This window comes from Podarcis gaigeae (assembly GCF_964106915.1).
Source record: "Podarcis gaigeae genome assembly, chromosome: 15".
NCBI classification, from domain to species: domain Eukaryota; kingdom Metazoa; phylum Chordata; class Lepidosauria; order Squamata; family Lacertidae; genus Podarcis; species Podarcis gaigeae.
In genome coordinates this window covers 25,475,550-25,502,960 of record NC_139692.1, presented here as the reverse complement: position 1 = coordinate 25,502,960, position 27,411 = coordinate 25,475,550, and the positions used below count along the sequence as shown (strand labels likewise).

The 27,411-nt window shown below is 44.8% G+C and overlaps 1 protein-coding gene across 6 annotated transcripts in view; it reads right to left on the bottom strand.

Moving 5' to 3' along the window:
* Positions 1–7,708: 7,708 nt before the first annotated feature.
* IGSF9B (immunoglobulin superfamily member 9B) overlaps positions 7,709–27,411 on the bottom strand; it is a 117,962-nt gene continuing 98,259 nt past the window's right edge. For 2 of the 6 annotated variants that reach the window (XM_083714312.1, XM_083714313.1), the window contains exons 16-20: positions 26,718–26,879; positions 24,918–24,963; positions 22,821–24,452; positions 9,791–9,912; positions 7,709–9,000 (exon numbers count right to left, since the gene is read on the bottom strand). In XM_083714312.1, coding sequence (XP_083570438.1) covers positions 8,777–9,000; positions 9,791–9,912; positions 22,821–24,452; positions 24,918–24,963; positions 26,718–26,879 — 2,186 coding nt within the window. In that variant the 3' untranslated portion in view covers positions 7,709–8,776. Of the gene's footprint in view, positions 9,001–9,790; positions 9,913–20,420; positions 20,467–21,932; positions 22,301–22,820; positions 24,453–24,917; positions 24,964–26,717; positions 26,880–27,411 lie in introns of those variants that run through there. The other 4 variants (XR_014558319.1, XM_083714315.1, XM_083714314.1 and 1 more) reach the window with 4 other exon arrangements.

Sequence of the window (27,411 nt, the reverse complement as noted above, 5' to 3'; positions counted from 1 at the left end):
CCAGAGGAGAAACTGCCACATCTCCCTACCCCAAAATCCAGTCTGGAGTCTATTTCCACCTGCCCACCTGCCCCACATCCCACCCCCATACTGCCTTCTCCCCACCCCACCCTCTACCAAGCCTTTAACACCAAATGTTAGTTCTACATGCAAATATACTAGTTTCCTGCAAATACGTCTAACTGCTTCTCCTATAGTTCCTCTGTATATATCACTAAGTTCTGATATACATTCCTCCTTCTTTAATTAAAACAAAGAAATCAAGATAAGATCAACACTGCCAAGTTCTCTGCTGGAGCCTGGTGCTGGAGGGTCTCTACGGCGGGTAAACTGCAATGTTCTGGCACCATGCCCAGGATTTAAACACACTATTCAGGGTGCTTGGAGGGTGTCCCAAGTACAGTGACTAAAACAAAAGGGAACAGTGCAAGCTTGTCTGCTCCACAGGGTATAGCAATGGCTTTATTAAAAGGGATTTAGACAATGTCCATGAGAGACCATTGACCACAACAGCTGAGTGGAACCTTTCAATTCATTGAATACGGATTCTGGGGATAAACTGAGGGTAACGGTCCTTTTTAAAAGCCCTGCCTTTCTGGAGTCTGTTTGACCTCTGTGGGAAACAGGAATAGATGGATGTTTCATCTGATCCAGCAGAGCACCTCTTAATTATGTTTTTATGGCAGGGTGATGGTGGAAGCAGGAAGCCAACACCACTTTATTCTGCCAAAAAGTCCTGGACAACTTTTGATCTCCACCTCTACTTTGGACTTTCAAGGGAAGGTAGTGTGAATAAATTATCATCCTATTTTCATTATTAATATTCACAGCACAAGGGAAGCTTCTATGCAATTTTCTTTTTCCTTTCCTTTCCTTTTTAGTTCTAGTGATGATAGAACTGCTATTAGAAAGCATGTGTTACTGAACTATTTTTTAAAAAACTAATAATTAGATTTTTAAAAATAATAATATCAACTTTCCCTTCCTCAGTTGTTTTCCTCTCTGGAAACACAACTTGCATACTACCTGCAGCAAAATACAGCGCTATACCATTCCATCCTGCAAAATCCACCTTCCCTTTGACCATCCTGTCACTCGGAATGGGTAGCTTGTCAAAATCTAGCAGAGTTCAGAACATACAAAACAGCCTTCCTATAATCACTTCAATAAATACTGACATGAAAAGTCTTGCTCTAAGCCTGTGCAGTCCACCAAAGCAATTGCATCCCATTCTAACAAGTCTACACACCCACACTGCATTTCCAGGAAGGAAGGAAGGAAGGAAGGAAGGAAGGAAGGGTTTTAGGCGTTTATAGAACCCCTTGTGGGTTATCACTATATATGTTTCTGGACTGATGTGTCACAAGATGTATAGGCCATATTAATGGTACAAATACTTAATGAAAGGGAAGTGATAATATCAGTGTGTTTCATTTACATTCTCAAAAAGGGGCGGGGATAGAAGCCTTTGTATACCACAGTGAAAGACATTCTTGCTGCCGGTGTCTCGTATTTTTTCACAATTTATTTTTGCTATATCCCCTGGGACTCACAGGAAAATTAGGAAACAAATACCATAAAGAGTAATTACTATGGAAATAACAGCACAATATATCTCAGAGTTCCTCACAATAATTAAAAGAACAAAACAAGCACAGATCTACAAAATTAAAGCAATGAACACAAATCCTGACTTTGACAACAAAAACTGGGGGGTTTTTTGGGAAAGAATGGGATAAAGGAGAAACACCTAGCATAACATAGGAATAAAAAATCCTGGGTTCTCAGAGATTCCAAGAAGACTTCTCTGAAGAAGTTTATGAAAGGTTGTTTTGAAAGGACTCCAAAACGGGGAAGAATTATTAACAATTAAATGCACACAATTTTTCACTAGAAATAAACACACCTCCCAGAATCATGATCTGGACAGTTCTGAAACTACCAGTCTTGCCCTTCTGCAATCCAGCTGCAGTCCCTACACATACTTCCTCAAGAGTAAGCTCTTTGGGGTTCAATGGAGGCTTACTCAGGCTGTTTTTGTTTAGCTTGAATAGTGCCAGGCAAATGAGTATTATTATTTTTAAAGTCCATACAATTAAGCACACACATATTCACATAAATATATTTTATCATGGAAGGAAACCACACACCCTCTTACAGAACTAAATGTTTTCAATGCCCCTAAAAACATGAAGGAAAGTCTCTTGAAAATCAACTACTCCCCCCCCCCCCTCACTGTTGAGACTGGGGATAGAAGCAAGTAAAGAAATACTCCTTAAAAATAAAAATAAAATCCCACAAAAATTAGCACCAACACCAGTTAGCTGGAGTAACAGTCTCAGTCTTTTCTCCCATGTCCTTTAATGGTAAAACTAGTCCAGGCCTTGGTTGGCCAAAACACACTAAAATATCAGTTGTGCCTATAGCAGCTGATTTATTGGAATTATTAGAGAACCTCCTATAGCACCATCAGGAAGGATTAAATAAGACTCTTGGAATGAAAGAGACAGTATGGGACCTCTGGAACTCAGAGGTAAGAATTCAAAGAGTTATGTGCATGCCTAGTGAGATCTTACCCATCCCATAACAACTAGCCTTCCATGAAATATGAGTTTTTAAAACATGGCACAGGAGACTGCTGAGTGAGAAACTGAATTGCTAATCCTCCTGTGAGCACAGTTACACGATTCTCTGGATTCTGACCAGAACTACCTATTTACTTTATTGGAAGTAAGGTGGTTATTGCCCACCTTCCTTCAAAAGAACACAAGGCAATGTCCATGGGCATCAGAGGTCTCACGTGCAGGCACTGAAAAGACCCAAACCTGCTTAGATTTGCTGAGCTGGCTGTCTAGTGTGCCTGAAGACAAGCCAAAAAGCAGTCTAGCAGAATGTTCCTTTCCCAGGCCCCTCTTATAATGAGCAACAACCACAAGGGTTTTTCTCACACTCCTCTTACAGGGAGCAACAGCCCCAACACGTTTTCCTTAGCATCATGGGCTTGTCAAGGGAAAGCCTAGTTGCAGACATGAACTGCCATTGAATTTGCATGGAAGTCACTATGGAGAAAGCTTGCAAAAGGAGTGGCTCACAGCAGTGCTTATACCTAAGAAAAGAAGAATGAGTGGGTTCCATGTTTATCATATGTTTAAAGCTGGTGGTGTGTTTATGAATACAGGGTGGGCATGGGAAAAGAGCTCATTTCCCCAGCCCCCAATAAATATTCTCAGTATATTTCAAACTGGGAGAAACATGGGGAATCCATCTTAAGATCCTAAGCCATTTTTTACAGAAATAATTCTAGGGAAAGAAAAATGATGAGCATTTTCACATTTGGGGCTGAAAGCATTTCCTAGCCCTGCCCCCTCTTGCCTACGCAAGTAAACCACAATTGACCAGAATTTTTGTCTGCACTGAAAGTGCCTCTCTCCCCACGTTAACAAGGAGTGCATGTTCACATATATGGCACAAGGAATGTTGTGGGGGAGGGACCCATTAATCTTCTTCCTTCACATACATCTTAAGATCTCACACTGCTCCCCATCCCAAATGAAAAGATCTTGCATGGCAGCACAGGGAAAGACCTCCACCCAAGACCTGGGTGAGCTGCTGTCATAATACTGGAGTAGGTAAGATCAACAGTCTCACTTGTTATAAGGATGCGTCATTTATTCAAAATATCTGTAAACTTAGCAACACCAGTAAAAATGACCAGGCGCCCATATTTCAAATGAACCAAATGAACCCTGGGAAGCACATCTAGGGGAGCTCCTCTGTAAACAAGTGCACAAAGTACTTCTAGAGCAGCATTCACCAGCCCTGGTGCCGCTTCCAGATGTTTTGGACTACAATTCCCATCAACCCCAGCCAGCACGGCACCAAGGGTGGCAAAGGCCATTCTGGGACTTTGTTTTCATTTCCTGAATTTCTCAAAGAACAAAGTACCACCTTAATAAAAGTAAACCTGACAAACTAAGGCCTTGGGCTGCAAATCCTAAGCAGGCTTTCTTGGAAGAAAGTTCCACTGGAGGAAGTGAGACTTCTGAGTGAAGCACACACAGGATTTGGCAGTGAGCACTCCATCAGTCAGGGAAGAACCTGGAAGTAAGTTATTTGCTCTTGCTGCTTAGGAAGAAGATGTTACTTTTTAATATGAAGGAACTGTACTACTAACAATACTTGGCATTAGCGGATTTAATCAGAAGGGTCTTACAAAGTGCTTTGAAGTACGGCGAGCCCCTACTTTATAAGTGGGGGACACTGAATCATAGGTGGCTGAGCTGCATGCATGCCTGACTGGGTAACCTCAGGCTTGGAACAGAACCAGGAAAGGGAAACTGTGACCCAGAGTTTCTCAGCCCACCTTGCACTCACCTGCTCCATTAGTCCATAGCTTCCTCTCTCACAGGGTTTGTGCAGTCAAGAAAAGGCATATTGAACCTGACTATACAAAGGTAGGAATGAGAAGATGGTATTTTCAAACATAGTACAATGCAGGGCTTCCAAGAATTACAGCAGTCGGTTAAAATCTACAGCATCTATCATATCTAGCCCAAGGGAGAGTTCACATTGACACATGATGATGTCACAGTCTATAGCTCAGTCAGTAGAGCATGAGACTTTTAATCTCAGAGTCATGAGTTAAACCCCATGTTGGGGAAAAGATTCCTGCATTGTAGGAGGTTGGACTAGATAACCCTCATGATACCTTCCAACTCTACAATTCTGCGATTCTATGATTGTTGCACCACTGGCAACCAACCTCAATCAAACAGGCATCCACTAGTTCTTTTCCCCAAGCAGCTAGAGGATACCAAGTGGGAGAGGGCTGTTCTGCATCACAACTGCTCACAACATCCATCCATGCTTTGGCTGTGCTTCTTGTCTGTTCTGCCCCCCCCCCTTCAATATGCCATACCTTTGCCAGAGAGGACCAAGCTTTTCTGTAAATGGCATTAGCAAAAGCTATGTTACAAACTTGTATAGATTTTGTACTACCGGGTTCTCGTAACTTCCCCCCAAAAGCACCCTGGGAACAGCAGTCTGGTGAGGATATTCCCTGGGAAGGGAGAATTACTCCTAAACAAGTCTATAGCACAGATGTACCCTAAGACTGGCACTCCTTCGAGGCCACTGGCATACTCTATTATCACATGCCAGGATTCAAAGAACTACTATTACTTCTGCGCACCCAGTGAGCCTTGATTTTTGTTGCTGCCAGGTTGCCTAGCAAGCAAGTCTGAAAACCAAGTGGGGAAAAGGAAGAGGCGTTTCAAAATCAAATTGATTGAAAAAGCAGAAATTTCTACCAGGTGTTCACAAGTCTGTAGGTAGAACAGCTCTTTGCATCCTGGCCACACACACACATACTGACATGCAGCCCCACAACCATTTACCCAGTCCTGTAGTCCCCTTGTTCAGGTTGTCTACTAATTTTGTTTAACTGAAGCCTGCATGGTGACTTGTGACCTACCAAGCCAAACCAGCCTGCTGGCCACTCACTGTGGGCCTGCCATGTGCTCAACTAGCCTTCTGGTTCTGCAGTCCCAGCCAGGCAATGAGAAAAGGAGGTTAACTGAACACCTGGGTTGGTTTATTACAATTCACCTCCTGCTTTCTAGGCTGGGAGCATATGACTGGGGCCCAGGGTCACCAGTGACTGAGGAGGGATATACATTGAACATCATTGAAGAGTTCAACCTTTCATCCACACCTCTTAGGCTGATGTGATCAGAACTTTGAAATCCACCCAATTTCACACTCCTCTGACTTGTTAATAAAGAAACAGAACAGAAAAAATGGTAAAGACACACAGAAGTGAAAGACAGATTCATCTGTCCCCCTCATTTTAATTTGGGTCGTAGTACACCACCCTAACCATACCACCATACTGGTACTCAGCAGGCTACTGTAGACAGCTGAGGGTCTGAGTTTCGGTTGGCAGACCATAAGTTGTTCAGGCTTGGTATATAGCACCATCAAAACTTGGCTATTGCACATTCCTAGAGCCCCACTATTTCAAAACACCACCCCAGTGTCCCGTCCCATTCCCCACTCCCCACCCCATAAACAATACACCTTTCTCTTCCCAGGGAGACTGATTCACCTGGGTATGGCCAGTGTATGGGTGCATTTGTACTGTTAGAAGTAAAATAAATAACCCAGCCCCACTATACTAGGAGGAAAAAGTGCATATAGACCTGCATGAGTGGGTGAGATTATTTATTCTAGAGTGTTAACAAGCAAAATGAAATATGGCATGATGGGACACACCCTTAAGAATCAAACAAAGAAGGAGATCGTATAAGTGAAGCCAGATGCCAAGATGCATATGAACAAACAATGCTGGAGAGGCCTGTGGAATTTGGTTTCACTAGCTGCTACTTGAAACACATTCTGCACTCAGCAAAACAAGATAAGTCACATTCCAAAACTCCTCCCCATGATTAATGCTGTTGGCACTTGCTGACACGGAGGCATGGCCTATTCCTGCAGAAGACTGAGAGAGAACTGTCCTGAGATGGTGGAACGGACTTATCACTTCACAGGAATAGAGGGAGCTGCCTTATACTGAGTCAGACCCCTGGTCCATCTCACTTTATATTGTCTATGCTAACTGACAGTGGCCTCCGTGGAGATGCCATGGACAATTCAACCTGGGAGCTGCTGATTGCAAAGTAGATGCTCCGTCACTGAGCTACGGACATAAAGGGATACCTATTCTGAATGCCCCTGTGTTCATTCAGTTTTTAAAAGCAGCTGTAAAAATAAAAGTAGCACTGAGCTCATTTTGTATTTGCAGCTAATTTTGTAGGTTGTAAACAGGGCATCTTTTTCATAACGTGCAACTAAGTTTTCATTCCACTGTAGTTCGACTTCCACCAAAGCTACACTATTCACCCTGCTGTCCGCGGGTAACTGAAATCATGTAACTTAATTATGCAAGTTGCATTGCCATTAGGTTATTCCACCCCAATCATTTCAATGAATGGAAACACAATGCCAATGGAAGGGGAGGGGATGCAATCAATTACATGTTGTATGTGAACAGAATGCAGCAGCAGCAGCAGCAAATATCAATCATTTTCAGTGGACTGATTCTAGTTCTAGACATTGAATGAATAAGTGAACATCAGCAACTGCCTATCCCATTTCCATTTTTATCTGAATTCTCTGACACCCCTAGCTGTGAACCCACAACCTATTGTCATGGGTGGTGTTGTGGATTCCACCACCTCAGGACTCTGCCACCGCATTCTGATGCATTAGAACACCACACCTGATTTACTGTCTGGGAAAGGACTGGAAGCATAAGAAATCACAGAGAACCTCGCCTAGTAATGCTCACACACAGAGTTAAAACAGCTTTTCCTCACTTCAGCAGACATTATGTGAATGGAGGCACTGATATAGTAAGGTTTTGCTGTACGAAGACTCTTTTTCTTCATAGTATACTACTGAACAGATACTAGCATTATCAGGATTTGCACTTTTAAATTAGCCATTCTAAACCTACCATTTGCAACAATCTATGATCAGGGAGATGAATGCAAATACCAGAATTTTTCAACAAGCTGCCACCTTCTTTTCTCGTCTGGGGAAAAAATAGGTACCTTCCAGCCTTTTTAGTGGAAATTAAGAAGGTTCTCGTGTACATTGATTCAACTGTGCAAAACACAATACATACTCTAATTCTAGGTCTTCATTTGACAGATAAGAAAGTAAACTGTAATTTGTACTTTCACTCAGAATATTCAGACATCAAAAAGGTGTGACAGTTGAAACAAGCAGATTTTGCGTGTTTGTGTGTGTGTGTTTGTGTGCTGGTAATTTTTCCATTACAATTTTTGCACCACATTAATAAAATCCATCGGGTCATAAACCTCAGCTTGAAATCTTGGTTTCTTAACTGCAACCCATGATACTCCTGTGGTAATTCTTATATCACTCCCAACCCACTCCCTAAATTAGGAAAGCTTGTTCTCTCCCCCCCCAGTGTTTTCTACCTAAATTGAAACACACACTGTATAAATATACATTGTATCCTGTATCTATACTTTTTTTTTCTTTTAGAAAAACAACCCCCACTGTATATATATAATTTTGGAAACCAAGTTGTAAAATCTCATCCTCCTTCCAGGACACATAAGACGGAAGCCACAGCACAGAGAAGGTTTTGAGGCTCACCAGATTATTATGATGAATATTTTTACAAAGGGTGGTCACTTTGAAGCTCCATTTCCCTCTCCTACAGAACTCCATGCACTGAGCTCTTCCTTTGCCTGATCCTCTGCAGGAGATCCAAACAAAGCTGATTTGCTTAAGCAGGGATGTTTCTCCCATGCCCGCCCACCTCCCTTCCTCTCTCATTTCAGATATTGCCTATCCTAACGGATTGCATTGCAACTGAAAATGCTACAGGGAGATGCAAACGGTCCCCCCATCCTGCAATGGTCAAAGACTTCATGTTGGGTTTACTCCTATCAAATACCACACAAGGGTATTGCGCACCATATGTAAGTTATTAATTGCTTTGTTAGGCACTTCCCACCCCCCATGCTGGTAGCCAAAAACAAGACTGAAGCCCACACCCTCCAGTATGGATGAGCCACAAACACACACGCGTGCACACACACCTGTGCTTCAGCTTCTTCTCTCCCCATTGTTTCTCTGTGGATTCTGCCTGATCACAAGATATTTGCACCCTTATCCTGCCCCACCCCTCCACACATACACACCCAGCTTCCCCCTTGTCCCTTCTCTGGCTGGTGCTACTCTAAAGTAAGGTTGCATGCCCACTGGAATCATCATGGTCCACACTGTTGAGAATGGCTGTCTGGTCCTCAGGAACCTGCCGGTGGCAGAGGTCATCCTTCAGTGCTGAGAGGCGGGCAAAGGGGTCCTGGCGAGGATGTCTCTTCTTCTTCCGGAGACAGACAGCTTCGTCAGGCCACAGTACCTGAGAGTTAGGGTGTTGCTGAACCTGGGAGGCAGAACCATCTGAGGAGGAAGGTGACAAGGGCAGAGGAAGAGGGTGGTTAGGCATTTTGCACAGGCATCATGGAGGGATGCACAGGCAATCAGCAGTTTTGTTTCATTCTTTGTTCTTTTTAAGCCAACAACAAAAAGAAGGAGGAAAAAGAATTTCAGTACACAACTTAAAATATAACCAAGGCAGAGAGGTATTATTTTAGCACATGAAAAGTTGCGTGATTGTAGGAGAACAGGGGAAAGAAAAGCAATGCTTTGGGGTGGGAAGGTTTGCTTTATGCAGAGAGGGTGTGAGATGTTCATGGGATTGCTGAGAGGATGGATGATCCTTGGGAACGAGGCAGGGTTTTGTTTAAATAAAGATGTAACCAAGAGGAGGGCAGAATAGGAGGAGGAGGAGGAGTTAGGAGAGTTTATTGAGGAACTGGGGTAGGAGGAAAAAGGAAATGAGACACAGGAGCTGAGTTTAAAGAGAAATCCACCGGAAAACTGTAGGGAACACCAGCTCAGGGTCTATACAAACTGGAGGTGAAAAGGGCTACAAACTACCTTTTGGCTTAAGGGATGAAGGCAAATATCAGTGGGGTGGGTGGGTGGTGGAACCTTTCACTTCTGAAGATCCCATGAACAGGTGAAAAACAGGACAGAGTAGCACACTTTCTCTAGGCCCAGAGACGGAATCAATTCTCATTACAAGTCATTGACTTCAATGAGTATTGTGCCAGGCCCAAAGTGGCAAGGGGCAGGCAGGGCGGGGGGTGGGACGATTAGCCGGGAGTCTCGTGTTCCTCGCACTCACTGATTTGTTTTTTGGATTTCGAGGAGCCCTTGGATGACTTTTTGGGCTTCTTTATCCGCTGGTATTTCAGAGCTTCGAGCCTCTCAGGTGCAGCAGCGTTCCGGGTTGGAGATGGACGTTTTCTAGAAAGACAAAACAGACAAGCGCCATCAGTGGCCCCCTGCCGTATTCTGTCTCAAGGGAGGTCTCTCTGTTGGGAAGAGAGCATTCAACCTCTGTCAGGTCTGCCGTGGAAAAGGAGGGGGGAATATGAGGAGGGTCCTAGGAAGGTAAAATAAGGGTCCACACCACCACACTGGTGCTGGAGGGGAAACCTTTTTTCCCTCACCTCTTCATGAATATATTAGTGTTATCACCCCACACTGCCAGACACCCCTGGCATTCCCCAACCAACCCTACCAGCTCTTTCCTTGGGAATTGTTTGATATTAATTTTTTTTGCTACTCCCACAACAAATGCTGCTCAGGTCGAACCAGGCAAAGGTTATAGAAAAAAGACATCAGGACTCCGACCCCTTGGCCATTCCTGTGAATGGAAGCAAACTCCTACAAATGGTTGGATCTCTAGAAATGAACCATGCTGGAAAAAAATTGAAATAAAACTAGCACCAAGGCTCTTGAATTAAAATGATCTGCAATCTTTAAAAAAAAAAAAAAGTGTCAATTCTAATGTCCAATAAGGCACTTTTTGGAATTAAGAGGGGAGGAAATGCAAAAGAAAAGAAAAAAGGCATATAACAGGTGTCCACAGTGGTGAGGCAGATTACCAAAATTTAGTAGAAAAAGGATGCATCCCAACTCCACAGCACAAAAAGGTGAAGGACATGAAAGAATCATGGGGTGTCGGGTGGCAGATGCAATGAGAGAAGGTCATAAAATTCTGAACTTTATTTCCAATATACATTTGCATTCATCCCAGTTTTGTCCTAATGAGATATCATTTCTGCATATTCACCACACAAGCATACAGCACACAAGTCCAAGGGAGAGGAACATTGCAAACTGTCTTGAAAGGTACAAGAGAAAGTGGGAGAACTCCTAGACTACCAATGACTTTCTCAAAGGACGTATCTAGACCATTACACTGTCACACTTCAAACTGATTTTGGACAACCACAGCTCCAGCTGATGGATTTTGCCATAGGCAATGTCATGTTGTTGGGTTGGCTGGAGCTACAGCTACAACTCAAAGCATACTTGCTCCATCAAAATCTGTAGAACTTAATATGGGGCTTCTTCCACATGCCCTGTGTTGGACCCCAAGTCCCAACAACCCCAGCCAGCATGGCCATCAGGGATGATGGAAGTTGGAGACCAACAGCATCTGCAGGGCTAAATCTATTGTTTCTTAGATAAGGGCCTTCTCTTTAATGGTATACCATCTCTAGAATGTTCTTCAGGAGGCTGACTACACCTTGTTCTAGAGGGATCTAGTTTCCCACTCCTGAATTTCTCTCTGGATAGACTGAGTTTGAAGCGAGCTGAAAGGCCTTCTCTCTTTATTTCAAGACAGATGGCCAGGCATCCAACACAAGTTCTGGATTGCCACAGGGCAGGTTTGCTCTAGCTCAAATGCTTGTCCCATCACCCCACTCCTACCCTAAAGCAGTCTTTCTCAACCTGTGGGTCCCCAGATGTTGTAGGACTACAACTCCCATCACCCCTAGCTAGCAAGGCCAGAGCTCAGGGAAAATGGGAGTTGTAGTCCAACAACATCTGGGGACCCACAGGTTGAGAACCGCTGCCCTAAAGGATCAGGTGAAGGACTGAAAGAGATTACGTCTCTCTGCCCTCAGCTGAACCACTGTACCCATAACATTGCCAATGTGCCCTAATTGTCCTGTCATTTGCAATGTCTTAGTAATTGGTCCATTAGACCAAGTAGGTGGAGCTAAACAGGTTTTGACTGTTTGGGGGTCAGAAACAAAAAGGAATGCACTGTGGAGGCAGCAACTGTGGCAAAATCTTCCAAAGTTCTCTTTAGTTTGGAGACACCCGTCAAAGTCCAGGGCCATGACAACCTTCACAAAGAGTTGCTTCTCTTGTCAGTGTCCCCTTCCTTGTGCATAGAACTGCAGAAATCTTCTCTGGCACCCACAGAGGGGGTGAGTCTCTCCTTTGCTGGGGGCAGGCCACATCACAGGGCTTCTCATAGACATCTGATTAGCCACTGTGGGAGAGAATGCTGGACTAGACAGCCAGTGTGGTTGTAGTGGTTAGAGTGTTGGATGAAGATCTGGGAGATCAGGGTTCAAAACATCATGAAGCACACTAGGTGATCTTGGAAACCAGTCACTGCCTCTCAGTCTCACAGTGTTGTTGAGGGGATTGAATTATGAAGGGGAGAACCGTGTTCATCACCTTAAGCTCCTTGGGGGGGGGAAGGAGGATATAAATGCAATAAATAATAAATGAGTGACTAGACTAGACATAGATAGATTTGGTTGCAAATATAATGAGCTACACTTAGTTCACAGTAGTGTAACATGGTATCATATTGTCATTTCTTTGTTGATTTTTCTACTTCTGTTTCTTATTACTCTCCCCCCCCCCCCACGCATTCTTGCTGTATCATCCTGCTTCTTCTCCTTCAGAATCATGTGATTTAGGGGAGGATGTTCCAAAGCAGATGTATTATATAAACACACAAATACAAACTCTGTGGGCCAGACCTTATGCCAGCCTTCACCAACCTGGTGCCCTTTTAGATGCTTTGGAGTACAACTGCCATCAGCCTCAGTCAGCATAACTGTATTCTAAAACCTATGTAGTGCACCAGCCTAGCAAAAGTTGCCTTGCGCAGTTCTCAAAACCCATTGCCTAGTTTCATGCTGCTCTAGTAAAGTCCTGGGCTCTGTGCTTCAGCCCTCAGTAGCAAATATTGTGCCAGATCAGTGCTTGAATGATGAGAAGACTGGCTGACTGTAATAAATTCCATAAGGCCCAGCCCTGTTTTAGCCATATAATCCGCCCACCTCAATTTCTCAAAACAGCAGCTAAGGGGGTCAGGACCCTATCTACTGTTATCTAATCTGAGCACTAGGAATGAAGAGTTTTGTGAGAGAAACAAAATACCCAAGGCTAACTGTTTGGAATGCAGCAACCCATCAAAACCCAGGTAAATCTAGTGATGGAAAAATGTTATCTGGCTTTCTTTCTTCTTCCCTTTTGGTTAAAAAAAGTGACGAAATACAGAATTACAGAGTACGAGCAGATATTTATTGAACCTAATACTTCTGGTATGGAGATAAGAAGGAAGTCTGAATAAATATTGATGTAGAACAGATAGAAGCAACATGTTATCTTCACTGTTTCTCTTGGGTTCTTGAAATGTTATTCAGATTCTCATCTCCTTCCATATTCTTTTCTGCTGCACTGCAAACAAAGCGTCTCTTGTGTTTTCACTGTTTTTAAAATGATCCAGGGAACAGAGATGGTTGCAAACAGGAGTTCTTTCAGGAAGGCCAGCTTTAAATAGGTAGATAACAGCAGCAACAAAAGGAACGTAGGACATCTTTCCAGCTCCTTGACTTCAGCTTTTTCAAAGATGCATTTTTTTTCAATGGCATCCCAGGTTCTTCACTGCCTCCCATAACAGCCTGACTCCCATGTTCAAACTTGAGATGCAACAAAAGAAGCAGATGGAGAGGAAGCAAAATAACAATGTCTGTTAAAAAACACCCTGAGAGGCTTCCTTTAACATGTGTCTTGAATATCCAACCTGAGTGTACTACCATTTGGGACAATTACGCCAACACACAATTTTCAGCAAAATTTAAAATGTTATTAACAAGCTGGGACACGAACAGCAGAAGTATGAAAAGTATGGCAGAAAGAGAGAAATTAGTCACTCCCATTTGAAGTTTTTTAAGAGACGATGGAAGGTGGCGGTGGGACATTTGTCAAGATCCAGTCAATGGCGCAGAAGACGGCAGCAGAAAGGAGCTCCAGCCCAAGTTTCCATTTCCCTGTTCCTGCAGAACATTTGGAATCAAGCTTAAAGTGATGAAGTTTCTTTTTCTTCTTCCTTGTAAACTACTAATCCAGAAAACTGCATTAGCCCAGCTCAGGAAACAGATTATGTTTTTTCCCTTGTTAATGTTAGATTATGAGGCATACTGGGCTGCTAACAGAAGCATGTTCATAATAAGGTTTCAAAGATTAAAATTCTCTCTCTCTTTGTGTGTGTGTGACATATATTCAACACCAAGCAATAGTTGATATCAGACATCTCCCTCGTACAAGGACTAGGTAAGATAAGATGGGGAGCAAAACAAGTCACCTTGAACATTTTTGTGCCATCTTTGCGATTTGCAGTACATCTTTTCTACTGATCTACATTTCCCCAGCCTACACTCAGGAAATGTGTGCATGGACTATTCTTTTTTTGGGGGGGGGGGCAAAATAAAACTAAAATATATAAGAATATGGCTCTATATATATATATATATATATATATATATGCAGGTTTTGGTGTCCTCGGGTGTCTTCCCGTGTAAAAGTTGGGGTGTCTAGGCGACGTTTCGACGAGGTCTCACTCGTCATCTTCAGGCTGGTGCTTTCGGCTTCTTGTTACTGGAACAGTAACTCTGTACTCTGTTCCAGTAACAATATATATATATATATTTGCTTTCGTAGATTTTCACGGGTACAGGAATGCAGGTTTTGGTGTCCTCGGGTGTCTTCCCGTGTAAAAGTTGGGGTGTCTAGGCGACGTTTCGACGAGGTCTCACTCGTCATCTTCAGGCTGGTGCTTTCGGCTTCTTGTTACTGGAACAGAGTACAGAGTTACTTGTTCCAGTAACAAGAAGCCGAAAGCACCAGCCTGAAGATGACGAGTGAGACCTCGTCGAAACGTCGCCTAGACACCCCAACTTTTACACGGGAAGACACCCGAGGACACCAAAACCTGCATATATATATATATATATATATATATATATAAGCTATACTAATTGCATAAAAATAAGCATTCTAAGCATTAAAGACTATGAAACCTCTCCAATTATTTTGGTGAAAAGACAGGCTGCATGTTCAGGACAAATGTGCAAAAATGGATAGACTTTTTTTTGCAATGGCAGGATTTTCCAACTTGTAATGGCACACACTAGTTTGGATACCACCTAGTGCAGAATTAGCTGGCTGGTGTGCTATTGCACATCATGCTAGCCTATGGCTCACCACTCTTGCCCATTCCAATAGCTGCCATGCTTACATCTGCATTGAGTGCTGGGCTATTGTTGAGCACAATTCCCTATTAAAGCACTGGAGAGCCAGTGTAGTGTAGTGGTTAAAGTGCTGGACAAGGTCCTGGGAAACCAGGTTCAAATTCCCACCTGGTCATGAAGCTCCTTGGGTGACCCTAGGACAGTCACTGCCTCTCAGCCTAACCTACCTCACTGGGTTTTTGTGGGCATTAAATGAGGAGGACAAGAACCACATACGCCACCTTTATTTCCATGGAGGAAAAAAGTGGGATACAAATGCAACAAATAAATTATGTTGAGCTATTTTTTTTTAATAAAAGTATTTATATAATACTATATCATAAAAAATCACCATATTGGACACTATTCAGTGCAACTGGCCTACTTGTGAACTGTTATCAATCCCCTTGCCCACCCCACCTTTTTATTACACAAATCTGGGGTGCCTGTTCAGAAATCTGTTGCTGTATTTTGGGTATTTATCTGCAACTATGAGTGCAGGATATTTACTTTAATTGAGATAGCAGAAACTCAGCTCAGTTTTTCCACAAGTTAATGTTAGATGGCAAAGGAAGGAAGGCCACTATTCAATAGCACATAAGGCTTCAAAGGTTGGCATTCCAGCTATTTTTTTAACGTATCATGGATATTTGTTGCATCCTTACAATCTATGACCTTTTAAATGTGTTTGTGGGCCAAGCGATTATTATTATTTTGTTATTATGTGTTTTTATGTTGCAAACCAACCAGTGATCTTTGGATGAAGAGCAGTATATAAACATCATTATTTAATAATAATTATAACAATAACAACATAGTATTTAAGTAAGTTTTACTCAGAGCACACCCATTGAAATGAATAAATATTACTAAACTAGGTTCATTCACTTCAGTGAGTTTTCCCTGAGTAAACCTAGTTGAGTATCACCCCACTCTTTCCTATTAAACACTAATGTTATGGCCCATTGATCTGTCTTTTTACAAAAACTAAACTAAACATGGTACCAGGTGATGGCATGCTGTGTTAGCCACATTTCAAATTCTTACCCAGACTCTATAATTAGGGCTCAAATGGATAAGTTTTTCCTGAAATGTCCAGTTCATGTTAATTGAGCGTAGGTGAAAACTAGGCTAAAGCAAGAAAAGATTAATATGGCTTCCTTCCAGAGTGTCCAAAGACAAGAGGAGAAAAAACACCTGGAAGAGATACATGGTTTGCCTATTTGGCACAGTATTCTTCTTGAATGCCAACAGTAAAGGACAACTAAAATGAGCAGTTCTACTAGTCAGCAATGGCAGAAATTGGGAGCTATTATTTCTCTGGATCTTCCTTCCCAGCTGAAGGTTGGAAGAGTAGAGGAAGAAATGTAAGGGTGAAGTGGCAACCTTTGGCACTGGAATAAGACACCGAGCTGGAAAGGTACAATGAGCACAGCATTACCTCAATAAATAGAGTCTATCCCCAAAACGCTGGATTACAGCCTCTAGGATTTTGAAGCTTTTAAGCACAGAGACCCCTTCTTCTCCATTTTAAGGGATTGCCAGCCACCTCAAAACTCCAAGAAGGACCTACACTTGAGTGATACTGCTGCATACCCATTTGCAAGCTGAGTCAATGAAAGATGCTCCCATCCTGCCCCCCAAGCATTTTCCTACTGCGGTGCCAGGCTCCACCACCACCAGCAGCAGCAGTAGCAGCAGTGCAATGAGGTAAGGAGGAAGCTGATAAAAGAGCAGGGCACACACCAGATAAAGGCATCCCTTCACCAGGTTTGCGGGGGACAGCACAAATTGTCTACACAACGGATTTTCACCATGCTGACAGGAGAGGGATGGAGAAGGGAAAGGAACAAGGGAGAGGAGGCGGAGGTTGGGAGATGAGGAGAGAGAGGTGGGAGGGGGGGAGAAGGCAGGAGAAGGAGGGGAAGGAAAGAGGAGGAAAAAGTAGTAACAATGGAGTGAGAAAAGGGAGAGAAAGCAAAATGTAAGGTAGAAATCATAATGAAATAAGAGAGAAAAAGCAATCAGACAAAGAGGACTTACAACTTCTCCAAGCCAGAGCGAGTGTGAAATGCATGCAAAGAACTGGCACATGGACAGCCTTTAAAGGGGAAAACTCTTCTCTTCCAAAAAAGACAGACAGACAAGAGTCCTCAAACTCCAAAAGATGTACACCAGAGTGACAACTGTCAGGGCATATGCAAGTCCTGGCCAACCCCCACCTAGGCTCACATCTAGGGCTATGAGCATGAGGCCCTGCCCCACTTAAGGGAAGAGCACGCAGGACACCAGCTTGGCCTTGTGGTTTTTGGGTTTCCCATTACAGTGATGAGATTAACTGTGAGGGGACAACGAGACCTGTCCTTGGTTAACAGACATTCACAGTGAACTGAGAGCACACACATAGCTTTTTATATCCTAAAGGACTGCAGGGTGCAGTACTGCACACCCACAATTCAGCTTCCTGAGAACCAGTGCTTCACCCCCACCCGACAACCAATGCTTTCAACCTCATGAAAAGCCAAGTTTCTAGCCCATACGAACACAAATATATTTTTGAAAATGTGTGGGCAATGCCTGCTGAGATCCCAGAAGCCAAACAGGGTGTGTGCAACAGTTAAGAGCTAGGATTTTAGCAGCCGGCACTCCACAACTAGCAAAAACAAAATAAATTATATTAAATAAGAGCATCACGCAAACTTTGCAAATATTTGGTGAGGGTATCTTATCCAGCTTTCATTGATGCAAAATTTGAATTGTCAAATGTGCAGAATGTTGAGTGTGTGTGTTGTACATGCAGCCCAGATTAAAAATTGAAAAGAGGGTGATGACAACGCAAACCAAACCAGGCCATGGATCAGTGGCACAGTCCTTGCTTTGAATGCAGAAGGTCCCTGGCTCAGTTAAACAGTTCAGGTAGCAGGTGATGATAAAGACTCTCCTCCCAAGATCCTGGAAAGCTGCTGCTTGTCAGAAAGGATAATCTGGGCTAGAGGGACAAATGGTCCAACCTGATTCAAAGTGGCTTCCTATCTTTTGGTCATGTGATCTACCAAGGCAAGACATGGGGAGCCTGTGGCCCTCCAGATACTGCTGTTGAGGCTACACCTACCATCATCCCTCCCCATTGGCTGGGGTTGATGGGAGTCCCAAAACATTTGGAGGGTGCCAAGCTGCAAAAGACTGCAGTAGGGGGTGGACTAAGGAGCCTGGTATAGTAGTCCCATCCAATCTGCCACTGGGTATTAATGGGCCTTCCATTGGGGAGGCCTAGAATAAATCACCCAGGATCTTAAGTGTAACTTGGCCTGCAGTTCCCCTGGCATGACCTTGTATTGAAATCCATTCCCCAGTCCTCAGAAGATGGCACTGGGTTTTTTATGTTGCAGAAGAGAGAGTCATCCAGAGACACTGACGGCAATGCTCCAGATGCCTGTCCAAATTTGTCTGCCTCCCCGCCATGGAAGTGAGCTGATCTAAGGTGTCTGCACAAATCTCATAAACCAGTTTTTATGGCTCCATAAAACAGTGGGGTTGTGTGTGTGTGTGTTTGCGGGTGGGGAAGATTGTATACTGACCTGGTCATAAAGTGCCCAGCAACGCTTCACCCACTGACAACTTTACAACCCCAAATCATAAAGCTATCACTTGCCTCTTTTCTTTATGGAGTCTCTTTTTAAATAACAACAGAGTATGCAGTCGCTTATCATCTGCTGGTTTTCACACAGGGCAGAAATGCCCAGCCTCTCTCGTTTAAGGAGAGACTCCTAGTAGATCAATGTTGCAGGACATAAATCAGTGCCCGCACAATTTGTGGCCATTTTTTGGGCAAGCAAAGCCAACCAGGCCTTTACAGCAGACTACTAGGGGTTCTGTCAAAGCCCCTGCTTTTGCTATTTTGCTAAGAAGAATGGTGAGAACAAAGTTTTCATCCAGTATTTGGCATGTTGCCACCCAAGGCTGGCGGTTTGAGATTCTATCAGAGGGTCTTGCAGACCCTCCAAGTGCCTCTATTTTCCAGGGAAAGTCCCAGATTTACAGAAGCCATCCTGGTTTCTGATTTGATCCTGGAATGTCCCACTTTTCCTTAGGACATCCCTATTTTCATTGGAGAAATGTTGAAGGGGACGGAATAAGATGTTCCTATGTTCATCAGAGAAATGGAGGGGATAGAATAGGACGTTCCTATTTTCATCGGAGAAATGTTACAGGGGATGTCTTTATTTTCATCTGAAAAAAATTGGAGGGTATGGTCTTGCAAAAGGCTCCTCCTGCTCCTGACAGTCAAGGTGCACAGCTCTCAAGGCCATGACAGTAATTTTGGCACCTGAAACAGAACATCCCAAAGCCCTGCTCCCTGTCCCTATCACTAAAAATAATTGTAAATTAAATACAGGCATCTCCCAATTTATGCAGTGGTTTTGTTCCAGGCTTCCCTGTGTGTAAATGGAGCACCCTGGAGAATCCTCCTGGCTCACAAGGAGATCCTCCCCAGAGCCCAAAGAGGGTCTGCTGGTGAGCCAGGAAGACTCTCCAGGGTGCTTCACATTTCCAGGTTCCACTTCTGGGTTTGTGGCATGTTGCATGTGCACCGTCACATGTAAATATAGCATGCATAAATGGGGAGTTACCTATAACTTAGCAGTTTGCTGCCCTTTCATGACACCCAAATCAGCTGTCTGAGGTGGCTGCCTCACTCTGGTAAGGTAATGGTAAGTCCAGCCTGCTCATTAAGTATGGGGAAGAGATGGGTAATATAATCTCATACACAGCAAGCTATATGGGAGGGTCTCTGAAAAACGGGGTTTGGAACTTCTGACTGGTGTGGCGGTTAAAAGTGTTAGGCTAGAATCTGAGCTCACTGATTCAATCACATTGCTCCACTTGATATCCATTTATTGTGGTCCTTCTTGGTGATGGGGCACACTCTTGAGGAGCAAGGGGGCAGCAGGGGGGAGGTGTTGGAGGTGTAAATGACTTTGTAACTTTGAAAAGCTGGTATCACTGGGTCAAGTTAATTAGTTTTGTTGAATTAAACTAAATTGGATTTTGGATACATGTTCAATTTACTGTTACTAAGGCAAACTATTATTCTGAGTAATACTTTTTATAGAGTAGGGGACACTGGGGTAGAGTTTATGGAATCAAGGGGTCAGTGGCCCAAAAAAGTTTGGCTGATATAGAGTCTGTGCTTATAGAGAGAGGGAGATGTACAAGAGAATGGGGAAACCCAAAAGCCACAGAGACTAAGTGTGCAAAGGTTTGTCCTGGATTTTGCAATACCTTATTCCCCTTTAAAGGAAATGTATAGATATATAGATATATATTATTGAAAAGAGCCCCCCTCCTTTGGAATCCCCTCCCATGCCCCTCTCCCCAACCACGCCCCACAGCACCATCCTTCCAGACATTGATCGCCCTTACCTATTGAGCTGAGGAGTGGCTTGTCTCGACAACACTGCCCAGATAGCTGAGATTAATCAAAAACAAAGCAGTTATCAACACCCGCAAGGAGCCAAGCTCCACAAGACATCAGCAAGTCAAACGGAGGAGGAAAAAATAATAATAAAATAAATCCAAAAGGAAAAGTGAGGGGGAAAGAAACTGAAACACAAAAGAAGCAAACAAACAATGCTGGAAAAACAAAGGGGGGAAAGAAATGGAAACGAAAGAAAGGATGGCGAAAGTGTATAGAAGGCATGGCTTCAAAGCACAGACAACAGGGCGCTAACACAGAGAAAGCTGCAGACCTGCAGAAAGCTTCAGGCTGCAGACCTGAAGCCAGCTCAACATTCATTTCCTCCTTCCAGGGAAGCCTGGGAACTGCAGTTGCATGAGGAGGGTAGGGCCAGCCTCAACATCAAGTAGGACAGTGAATGGTTTGGGGGTACCATTAATGGGGAGCAATTTGACACATTAAAATTAAATTTGACACACTTGTGAGAGGGTAAAGGTGGGTTAGGGATCTCTTAACAGGAAGTGTTTTCAGCAGAAAAACCACTACAATTCTCATGATTCTACGGGGGGGAGTCATGGCAGTTAGAATGGTGTGAAGTTTGTAGTGTGGACATGTCCTCTAGAGTAGTGTTCTTCAACCTTGGATCCCCAGAAGTTGTTGGACTACAACTCCCATCATCCCCAGCCAACTAACCCAATTGTTGGGGATGATGGGAGTTGTAGATCAACAATATATGGGAGCCCAATATTCAAGAACACTGCTCTAGAGTGTCCTAATATGTTCCCATATGTGGTCTTTGAGTGGAAGTCTTGGATCCATTAGGTTTCAGATTGTCTATACAAGCATAGGTTTAAAGTAGCAGAGGTTGCTTTCATTTTGCTAGTCATTTACAGTGCCCTTCAGCTGTTTAGCGCAAAGACATGTCTCCTATCCCTTGGGTCGAATCTCCTGAAGAAGCAACCAATAACCTGGCTAAATGGTCTCCAAAGACTTAAGTGCTTCCAGGTACCAGAGAGTATAGGTAGAATGCAAGGATGTTTGGCAAGGGGATGAAAAGCCAGCTTCCCACGCTATACTCAAGTCTCACACCTTTGCTCTACAATGACCCTACCACAACCACTGCTTAGGTTCACATACCAGGCTGACCGCACAGTCAAACCAGCCCACCCTTCGCTCCTTGCTTGCTGTTGAGTCACTTCTCCCTCCTGATCCAAATTGATCTACACATGTTTCCATCAAGCCATTTGGGCGGGGCGGGGGGCGGGGTACCACCACTCATTTCCACAATGCTGCGGGATCAAGAGAGGGGGCAAGGGGAGTCAAACTCCACTACATGGAGAACAAAAAAATTGTTTGAACAAAGACAAAAGGATGGAAGGAGAGCGCACCTACAGTTAGTGTGAAAGACAGAGGTGTGGGGAGGAGAAGGAAGAAACGGAAAGAAAGAGAAGACGCTTTGCCTGGTGCAACCCTGGTACCTGGAAAACCAGCTGCTGGAGGTAATTGGCCAGCTGCAATCCCTTGCATGGACAGGATCCGAGGGTGCTGGCGGCTTCCTGATTTGACTTCTGTGTGTTTGGGGTAGATTTTGACTTTTTTAATTTTTTGGTCCTCTCCTTACAAGCTGTTCATGTGGCTAATGTCTTTGTTTCTCTCGCCTCGCCCAAGTCTTGTGGGTGGGGCTGCAGCACCCCTTTTGGAGATGTTGTGGAAAAAGGCGGCTCGTGCGGCCATGTTTCGTTCATGGAAGATGACAAACCCTCTCGGGGGGGTAAAAGAAGGATGTGAAGAAGTCAAAGAGCGGGCCTCAAGGCCTTAATGTCCCAGGAAAGTAAACAGCCAGGAACTAGAAGAGGAAAATACTGGTAATATCTGGGGCTCACTGACCCAGTTGCAAAGCGAAAAGAAACACCACCTGAACCTACAGTTTTTAGACATTTGGACACCCTCTTCATTTCATCCCGGCACGTGACTCCCAAACAAAAATGAAAGCTTCAATATTTTTATTTCTTGTGATGGGGGAGGAAAAGGGAGAGCCCTTGAGCTAACCAACAGTACACAATTCCCAACAGTCCCAAAGGCCAGGGACCTTATGGATCTAATCGCCCATGCTGAGGGGGTAATGGACACTGGCAGGGGGTGGCCCAACACTGCAAAACTTGACTGGGGAAGGGAGGGGGAAATAATACTAGAAATCCCACTTGGAGGCCATCTCCAAAAAAGTTGCTGCAGCGTGCCTCGACATGGATTCAGGTGATGGTGGCAGGGGAAGAAGTTGTGGGGAAGGGATGGGAGCAGGTGAGGCGGGGAGGGAGAGAGAGGCTGGGGGGAGGGGAAGCTGGCAATGTCCACACACACACACTTACCCCGAACTGGTTGTCGGTGTCGGCTCCGGCCTAAGAATATCCTCCCCTCCCCTCCTCGGAGAGGGGATTTGTCCGAAGACGTCTATGGGCTCCACAGGCAGGGAAGGGCACTGAGGGGGGGGATAGCCGGTGGCCAGAGAAGTGAAAGCCATGGCTGGCCGGAAGCTGGGGCTTCCTCCCCGGCTGCTCTGGGCAGGGGATCCTGTCGACGGGGTGGACTTGCGGGAGAAGCTGACGGCCGCCGGAGGCTGCAGAGTGATCTCAGACATCTCCGCCTGGTGGATGAGGCCTGGCCGTGGCCTGGCCCGCGCCGTCAGCTCTGGGGAGCTGGTGCGGGAGCTGAGGGGGCTCTGGGTCAGGGGGGAAAGCCTTGAAGGTTGTAGCACCACCTGATGTAAACTGGGCTCAGCCCTCCTGGCTTGCCGGGGGCTGGGCCGAGGTCTGGGTTGGGGGTCGTACCACCTGGTGTCCAGGCCAAATGTGCTTGTGCCGCTGTGGCTGACTGACTCGGACGGCCCATGGTAAGGCAACACAGGTATGCCCATGCCTTGACTGGTGTGTCTTAGCTGCCCTTGACTCGCCATTGGTTGCATAGGTTTGTCCTGCCATTTGGCGGCGGTGGGCATGGAAGGTTGGCTTCTGCTTGGCGACTTGCCAGTCCAGCTCTTTGGTGCCTCCAGGGCCAGGATGCCAGGGTAGGACGTGGGGACCTGGAGCGAGGAAGGTGGTGGTCCCCTAGGAAGACTGGCCTTTGGCTGCAGGCTCTCAGCCATTTCGCACTGGTGGAGCTGGTGGGGGAACATGATGGGCGACGATTCCAGGCCGCTGAAAGGGAACTCGGCCCTGCCCCATGGCTCGGGGGACCGGCCCCCCGTCGGAGTCTGGGTCAGGGGCAGCGTGCTGTTGGAGGCGTTCTCTCCATTCTCCTCGGGGATGGTGGCATGGCCAAAGGGCCCCTCTGGGTGCAGAGGAGGGGAGGACATGACAGAGCTGAGGGGGCTGACCTCCGGCATGTAGAAAGGCGGAGGGTCCATCTCGCCGGGGCTGCTGCTGCTGAGGTAACCGTAATACGGGCCGTGGTGGAATGGCCTGGGGGCAGGAGGCCTGGCCTGGCCGGTGGCTTGGAGGCGGCTCTCCATGGTGCCCGTCCCCTCCAGGCCCCGGTGAAACCTTGGGCTGTATGCTGGTGGCTGAAGGTAAGACTCCTGGCTGGAGGAGAGAGGCGTCAGCTGGGACTTGAGGGCTGTCACAGAGGCAGGCATCACGGGGTCGTCGTTCTCTTCATCGGACTGGCGGAACTCCGGGTACATGTCCGTCTCCTCCACAAAGGGGAAGCCCTCTATCCGGCGGGTCTTGAGGGAGGGCTCCATCTCTGAAGGATCCATGACAAAACGGCCGTCTGGCCCGCGGCTGATGAGTTCGATGGGGGTGGTCGCCTCAGCTTCTGCCTCAGCCTTGGAAACACTGTACTTCTTGCTGCTGATGGCCCGCTTGGTCTTCTTGTAAAGGGAGAGCTCCTTCTCCTTGCTGGGGCTAAGCATCCGCTTGCCGGGTGGGCCCTGGTCATCGGAAGATTCAGAGGGGGGACGGAGCGTCCGGATGCTCTCGGGGCTCACTTTTCCAGAGGACAACCTGTGCCATAGAAAGGGGGGGAGCCTAATTTTAATAATGGATCACAGAGAAGACCAAGGTCTGTAGTTTGATTAACACCACAGTTTGAGTAAAAGGATGTATGAGCACTAAATAACATAAACTCCTTAAGTGGATGTAAAATGAATAAGCAGAAGTTAGGGTGGGACATGTGGGACATCATTATTAATATTACTTCTCCTTTGCAAAGGCCACATTCATGTCATACGTTTAAAACACCACAATACCACTTGGGAGATGAAGCTTGTTAAAGGTGCTGAGAGTTGTTAGGAAACCCTTCTATTCCTACATTTCTCAGGGTGGTTTAACCATTTAATCCATCTTCCCAGGGAACTCTGGGAAGTGTAACTCTCAAGGGGAATGGTTGCTTTTAACTGATGATTTCATAGATTTTCTTCTGTTGTTTTTGTTTGCTTGCTTGCTTTTTTACAACACACAGATACTTACGGAGACTCTAAACTCTTCCTGCAATGGGTTATTGAGAGAGGAGGGTCTGGAAAATATAAAGGGGGTGTGGGAGAAATAATTAAAAGAGTTGAAAGGACAACATTGAATGAGGCACCCTATTTCTTACTTTTCCAACAATGAAAAACAGAACAAGAAGCTCACCCTTGCAGCCAATGTAAACTGGGTATCCCCACTATTACAGGATGTTCACAACATTAAGTGTTTCTCCACATGACCAGATGCTGTTGCACATATCGTCATCATCATCATCATCATCATCATCTATTAATTTATACACTGCTTACATGTCAAAATGGTTTCTAAGCACTTTACAAGTATAACATCAATTATAAAAAACACACACACATGCAATATGTGCAATAAAGCAATTCCATAAAAAACATTAAAAACACCCTTCATTAAAATACATAAGAAAAAAAGCCCATTAAAAATATTATTTAAACAAAACACAAAGCTCAAGTTCTGGGAAATGCTTGCCTGCACAAGTTTCTCTACAGAAGCCAGTGGAATGCCAATACGATAGGGCCTCTTGTATTTCAGCAGAGAGAGCATGCCCTAACACTGCATATCAGTCCTTCCAGTAGCACCTTAAAGACCAACTAAGTCAGTTCTTGGTATGAGCTTTCGTGTGCATGCACACTTCTTCAGATACATGCACACTTCTTCAGGTTATCTGAAGAAGTGTGCATGCACACGAAAGCTCATACCAAGAACTGACTTAGTTGGTCTTTAAGGTGCTACTGGAAGGAATTTTTTTTGTTTTGACTATGGCAGACCAACACGGCTACCTATCTGTAACTGCATATCAGTGTTTTATATGCTGTTTTATTTGTAGTTGCACTGCATATAAAACTAGCACATCAGAGAGCAGGCGAGGTCAACTTCTTTTTTCCAGACATCAAATGCTTTGTGGTATTATTATTAAACGTTTGGTCATGCGACACTCCACCCCACAATACAACCTGACACTGTGGAAAGAGGTTAGCTCTTTGAGACCTTATCATCATATCTAGTGATTGTATCCAATGTCAGTCATACATTTAATAGACCCATTGAAATGAAGGGCCAAGACTAACTTAAGCACATTAGTTTTAATGGGACTACTCTTATTATTATTACTACTACTACAATTTATTAACCATACTTTGCCATAAGGTCCCAGGATAGGATACAACAATTAAAACACAATGCATTAATATTAAAACACAGTATTACACAACTTAGCTGGATACCAAAGTAGGCAAGTGGGGGTGTAGAGAGACATTTTAAGACCACATTCACACCATCCATTTACCACACTGATATACCACTTTAAACAGTCATGGCTTCCCCCAAAGAATTCTGGGAGTTAGTTTGTCCAGGGTGCTGAGAGTTGTTAGGAGGCCCTTATTCCCTGCCCAGAGCTACCAGTCCCAGAATGGCTTAACTATCAATTCCTCCTCACAGTAAACCCTGGAAATTGTAGCTCTGTGAGGGGAATGGGGGCCTCCTAACAATGTTCAGAACTTTTAACCAACTGCACCTTCCAGAATTCTTTGGGGGAAGCCATACGTGTTTAAAGTAGCATCATGGTGCTTTAAGTGGATGGTACAAATGCGACCTAAGTTTGGTGGAGGGAAAATAGTTTGAACACATATTATGTGCCTAGAAAAGCAAGTGTCTTGGAATGCAGCATGTTTATCCCAGAACTATTTCCTCAAGATTTCAGAGTAAAAGGCTGTCTTGACGCCTAGATGATTATTGCCTTAATTTTCCAGGAAATGCAAGGTACAGACTCACCTTTTTTGCGCTTAAGTTTCCGTTTGCGTTGCTTGTTGACGAAGCAGGCAGCTAGAGTGCTGAATAGGATGGCAGCTGCGAGGAAGCAAATGGTGGCAACTATTCCAGCCAGCACAGGCCGGGCCAAGCCTTCATCAGTCAGCTCTGGCTGTGGAAATATGTCTGGAAGAGATAGATAATAGGGGAGCCTCTTAAGACACTGCTATAGGCACTTGTTCTGCAGGGAGACCATCAGAGTAAGAATAAACAAATGGAATTACTTCCATCATCTCTTCACCACACACATTTGAGGAGATTTCATTGGGAAATGGTTGATGCTGCCGTGCTGTGGTAGGCAGTTTTGAAGAGGGTTGGACAACAGTCAACATCTCAAACACATCTCCATGTGGGGGGGGGGGACAAGGCTTCTGGCACCTTGAACATTTAACAGGTCCGTTATGGCCCTCTAGAATTTGTTGAACCACATCTCCCATCAGCCCCAGCCAGCATGGCCAATGGTCAGGGATGGTGGGAGGAATAGCCCAACAAGATCCAGAAAACCACAAGTTAAGCTGGATCAGGCCAGGAGCACTTCTAGTCCAGCATCCTGTTCTCACAGTGGCCAACTAGATGCCCAAGGGAAACACATAAGCAGGATCCAAGCAAAATAACACTCTCCTCTCCTCAGAAGCACTACTGCCTCTAATAGTGGAGG